The sequence below is a fragment of the Xyrauchen texanus genome, chromosome 23, assembly GCF_025860055.1.
Source record: "Xyrauchen texanus isolate HMW12.3.18 chromosome 23, RBS_HiC_50CHRs, whole genome shotgun sequence".
Lineage (NCBI taxonomy): Eukaryota > Metazoa > Chordata > Actinopteri > Cypriniformes > Catostomidae > Xyrauchen > Xyrauchen texanus.
The window spans coordinates 41885747-41891211 of NC_068298.1; the positions used below are offsets into that span (position 1 = coordinate 41885747).

At 37.4% G+C, this 5465-nt stretch overlaps 1 protein-coding gene across 2 annotated transcripts; it reads right to left on the minus strand.

Moving 5' to 3' along the window:
- Positions 1–348: 348 nt before the first annotated feature.
- LOC127617233 (terminal nucleotidyltransferase 5C-like) lies at positions 349–4047 on the minus strand. Of its 2 annotated transcripts, none has more exons than XM_052089172.1 (2): positions 3469–4047; positions 349–1632 (listed from the first exon to the last, which is right to left on the minus strand). In XM_052089172.1, exons 1-2 carry the CDS (start codon positions 4045–4047, stop codon positions 1033–1035), a joined length of 1179 nt encoding a protein of 392 aa, XP_051945132.1. In that variant the 3' UTR covers positions 349–1032. The 2 variants fall into 2 exon arrangements, with proteins under 2 accessions (XP_051945132.1, XP_051945133.1); XM_052089173.1 differs by having other exon boundaries at positions 349–1663; positions 3464–4047.
- Between the last annotated feature and the right edge of the window lie 1418 nt (positions 4048–5465).

Genomic DNA, 5465 nt, shown 5'->3' on the forward strand with positions numbered 1-5465 from the left:
CATTTATTCTTTTGATGCTAAATGTACATTATACAGCAAAGAAAACTAAAGATGTTTCTCTTCATGTAAAAACCAACTAAAAACATCTTCAAAACTCTTCTAAAAAAGAATCTTCTAAAATCTCTCATTAAGTCACTGCTCTTAAGTCACCAGAACAATGCTGATGAATGGAGCACTTTTATAATGATGGTGTAACATTGATTATCACTAATCCACTTATAAGCATAAATTATTAAATAAAAATGTAGACAGTGTATGTACAAAGAAATCTCAGAACATGTAAAATATATAATTGAAGTGGTTAATAGCAAAAATAAAAATAAAAACATTGATCTTAGCCTTCATAGAGTAAAATATGATGGCACAATTAGTCTAATTGTAAAATTCCTAAATGGGTCATAAAGCATTGGCTGCATGCTGATTATGTCTCTTGCACTTTTATTTTTCATGCTAATAACGCATGACATCATCGAAAAGTAATTTATTCAAAATTGTAATCCACATTTTTAAAACACTGTTTGACTTTAATGTTTTAAATATATTTTCACAACAGGCCTGTTCTGCAAGCAACCTTGAGCAGGCCTAGCCAAATTGCTTCTTCTGACTAGTTTTATTTTTTATTAAAATAAATTTCATTGTTTTTCTACCATTGATCTTTCCATAGTCCACCCTCATTTTTCAACAGTTTTCTGTTGTTTCAACATGTTAGTTTTTTCTAATCTTCAAGCTGCTGGTGCAATGGCTTCATTGTTTTTACATGGAATTCCCACAATCTGTCAAATGTACCAATACCACAATAAAATATTATCAATCCAACAGCTTGTTATTCACCAGATTTGCATTTAAAGCCAATACCACTAGCAGTTCTTGACTGATATATTTTCTTTATCTGATTGTTCCATACTCAAAATGTTCTTTTTTTTATGAAGTACTGGGAGGTTTTCTCATACTCAAAGATAGATTGTTTTTGGTGGACATTTTAGGTTGCAGATTTCTCATGTGTACACCTTTCCATCTGTTACGTACATAAAGCTAAACCAGTCCTGTCTGCATGTGTATGTGCAGGGGATAGGGGTGGTATATAAGTGGGGACTGGCCATTTGGAATGTAATAGTTGCTGAAGTTGTGGTCTGCCATGTATGGTGCAGGCTGGTAGTAGCATGTTACATTGTTTGCATTTGGGATGATGTTCTGCTCACCCAGGACTTTGAGTGCTAGAATGGTTATCATGTTGAGGGTCTGACGGCGCTCGTGTCCCATCAGGCACACAGTGCTCTCATTGACTACTCTTCGAAGTGTCATCAAGTAATCGTATTTGCTTTTCTCCTCTCCAATGAAATGGTTGCGCAGGTATGATTCAATTTTACGCTGCTGCTCATTCACGTCAGGGAAGTCAATAAAAAAGCGCGAACACATGTAGCGCTCGAGTGTCTTAATTTCAGTTTCACTGGCAGGTTTGAAGTCCCGGACGAGCAGATTGCTGTACTTGAGCAGGCCTCCGCCCCTGATTTCTTCAGGATTGCGTGTTGCGATTAGCCTGTAACGCAGGTGGTCCATAGCCTGCTCAAAGTCACCATACATGCTCTCAGCCATAACTGTAATGCAAGGCAGCTCTTTTGGAGGCAGTGAGGGCTCTTTAGTGTTTGAAGCCAGTGTATCTGAACTCTCAGAAATAACTGCCTGGTTAGCTGATGACACAGAATTTTCTAACATATGTGATGATACTGCAGAGGCTCCCAAAACCTGCGGAAGAACTTCAGAAGGTACTAGAACTTCAAGGGATACTTCAGATGGATTCATGACATCAAAACAGGTAGCTATAGGTTCTAAAAGAGGTTCTGAGTTTCTGGTTGTTTCTAGGCTTGATGTTAAAGATATGGGAGGTTCTAGTGGATTTGTAAAATACGGTGTGGATACTGTGAGGCCTTGAACCTTTGACAAAGAGACAGGTGGTTCTAGCACATGTGCAATTAGTTCTGGAGGTTCTTTAGTCTGTGGACATGGCACAAGATGTTCCTGAGTCTGTAGAACTTGGGATGATAGAACATGTTCAGAGCATGAGGAACTGCCCCCTACCCCTTGTGAATCAACAGTATAGTTTGCAGACAGTAGTTTCAACGGTTGAGAGGGACAAATTGCAACCTTATTGACAGGTTCTTGGGGCTGAGTGAAATATTTAGGTGATGTGGAGTCATCAACTTGGGTACAAGACTCAGTATCTTTCTTTTTGGGAGTGGTTGGGCTGAGGTGAAAACTATCAGCTGCCTGAAGCAAAGGCTGCGAATTTACGTGAATGAGAGGTGCCATTGTCGTACACTGTACGGTCTGGACCCTTTCAGGCTGGTCTTGATCTTTTGGGAGGTTGTTGAGATTGGTCAAAGGGGTTAGAATAGGGACATGGGTAGCTTCACCAGTCTCTGGCTCTGAGCTCTGCACTTGAGTTTGAGGGCTTTCCTCTGGTGATATGGATAATGTATTTTCTGAATGCACATCATTCTCTGGAGCAGTAACTGTAAACACTTTGGTAGAAATGGCTAGTTTGTTTGACTGTGAGGCACTGGTTACTAATTCAAAGCCTTTTGTTGTAAGACCTGGTAATTTGACGTGCTTTGGTAATGATTCCTTTGGGTAAGCTTTAGGTGGATTCAAAACCTGACAAGTAGTAACATCTGAATTATCTGACACTGCTTTTTCATATGAACATGGTACAGGTGTTGTCTTTTTGGACATTTTCCGAGGAGGTTTTGGTGAGGAATGCTTGAGAACGACCATTTGTGAACTTCGAGTGTTTTTCTTGGCAGGGGGTGGTAGAGGATACTCAGAATATGATTCTAATGCTGTTTGTGTAAGAAATGTAATGGGAGCAGGTTGGAATGTGCATCGCTCACCAAAGGTCCCTGTTGTTGAAAGACATGTGAAGTCTGTATGTACCATTTCTAGCCATGGTTGGGCATCAACTGACTTTATATCTAACATGTATTCAGGTTTGTTAGAATCTGTTGTAGTAATATATGTTTCAATTGGAGGATTTGTCTCTTTAACAGACATGGTTTCTTTTTTTACTGTAACCAGTTCATTCTTTTCCCCTGAGTCAATACCTGTTTCATTTGTATTTACCTCTAGTAGTGTTGCTGTAAGAAGAGAAACATTTTCAGTAAGTTCATGCTCTGATATTTGCTCCATAGACTCAGGCTGAGTTGTAGTTTCAGCCAGCTCTGCCCCTACATCTTTTTTAACGGTTTCAAGATCTGGTTCTCGTTCTGAATATTTAGACTTTTCCTCACAGTCACAGAAACTCTGCATGTCCTCAGTTTCACAGGACATGTCAATGTTAGTTTCCTTGTGATGACCAATGTCAGTAGAGCTGATGGATGGCTCATCCGTCAGGCCTGACTGAATCCCAATTTTTTCCGCTGAAGGAGAGTCCTGCTCTTTCTCTTTTAGCTCCATAACCTCTCTCCACTCAGCCTCCAAATAGGATTGTAGCATGCTGTCCAGAATGATCTGGAAGGAGTCCACACTGAATTCAAACTGTCGTCGTAGAGAGTTCACAAACTTGAGCTCCACATTCTTCCCACTATTATTTGAGAGAGAGATAAGGCTCCATCTGTCATACTCATTGAACACTTTGACCATTTTTTGTACATATGCCTCTTTCATGGTGAGAGCTGTGATTTTGTCTTTGTTGACTCCTTTAGGTAGAAAGTCCAGCAGACAGCCCAGAACCACCTCTTTGATGATCTGGAAGTCCTCCTGTTTTGGAAGCTCCACACCAAAGATGATATCTAGGTCTTTATAGCTGGTGCCATTCTCTTTGACCAGCACATGACTGGCTGTTGAGCCATTGAGACGGACATCTCTCACCTTGATGTTCTTCAAAATCAGTCTGTTTCTCACCACATGTATGATATCCTTAGGCTTAATTTCCAGGGTTGGGAAATTGCCCCTACCATGAATGGGAATGACCTCTGTAAGAACCTGGTCCAAAGTCTCCACCTGCTCTTGTGTTAGCATGTGAAACCGGCGGTCATCTTTCAACTCTGTCATGTTCACTGGATCTGGGGGGAATACAGAGATGCTATGAATGCATTATTTCATAGACATACACAATAGAGAAATATTAGAATTTTGGCAGGAATTAAAATGAGGCTGTGAGGGACAGTCTCTTCAATGGCATGCACTGTATAAAGCTGTATAAAGATCTTATTTTTCACAACTCATGTATTCTGGAGTTTTTTGTCTAATAAATTTTTTTTTATGATAATTTTGTTTCATAAGCAAAACCAAAACACTTTAAACAACAGTACAACCCATTAAAGAGACTGTAAGTCTCTTCCTTACAGTCTCGTTTCTCATTCCCATCAAAAACAAAATAATTTGCTAATGTAAATAAGGTCATTTTTTTAATTTAAATAAAATATTAATTTATTTTTAGCAATACTTTTTATATAGAGTGGTTAAAGCTGTATTGACAGGTTTGATTAGCAGAAAAAAACAAATGATTAGGCTTCATTAAAGGGTCACTTTTATGCCATCCCAGATGTGTATGACTTTCATCTGCTGAACTCAAACTAAGATTTTTAGAAAAATATTACAGCTCTGAAGGTCCTCAAAATGCAAGTGAATGGGTGCAAAATGTTGATGCTCTAAAAAACCACTTGTTAAATGACTTCAGAATATGATTGGTGTGGGTGAGAAACAGGTCAAAATTGACATCCTTTTGTACTATAAATTCTCCTCAATTCTTCTTGTGTTTTTGGTGATTCACATTCTTCAAGCATATCACCCCCTACTGGTCAAATATTGATCTGTTTCTCACCCACACCAATCATATCACTTCTGAAGCTATGGATTAAAATTCTGGAGATTACTTTTATGCTGCTTTTTGGAGCATCAAAATGTTGCACCCATTCTCTTGCATTGTGAGGACCTATAGAGTTGAAATATTCTTCTAAAAATCATTTACATTTTTTATGCAAAAGAAAGAAAGACATACACATCTGAGATGGCATGAGGGTGAGTAAAGGATGAGAGAATTTTCATTTCTGGGTGAACTATCCCTTTAAGGAGTTTTTCTTTTTGAATACTTTCATTTGAAATTACATTTGAAGCCTGGCAAGACTCATGCAATTATATATATATATATATATATATATATATATATATATATATATATATATATATATATATATATATATATATAAATTGCATGAGTATATATACGTATATACACACACACATTAAATGTAATGCTTTTAAGCAACAATTAATTAATTTTGTGATATTTTTTCAATATTGTGATATTTACAGTATGTTGAATTGAGTTATATTGGGAGGGAAAAAAACACCAATACATTTTACTTTATTAATACAGTTGAATCAAGGATAATCCATGTAAATATTTTTGCAAATATATATTTCATAAAGACACTTTATTTCACATTCATGTTCTTTATTTTAATATT

What these genes read in the sequence shown, in the direction of transcription:
- LOC127617233 (XM_052089173.1), bottom strand. Translation starts at nt 4,047, where the DNA reads ATGACAGAGTTGAAAGATGACCGCCGGTTTCACATGCTAACACAAGAG. An exon ending in CAATCCTATTTGGAGGCTGA is followed by an intron (nt 1,664 to 3,463) that starts GTGGAGAGAGGT and finishes TATTTCTGAGAG; the next exon opens with TTCAGATACACTGGCTTCAA.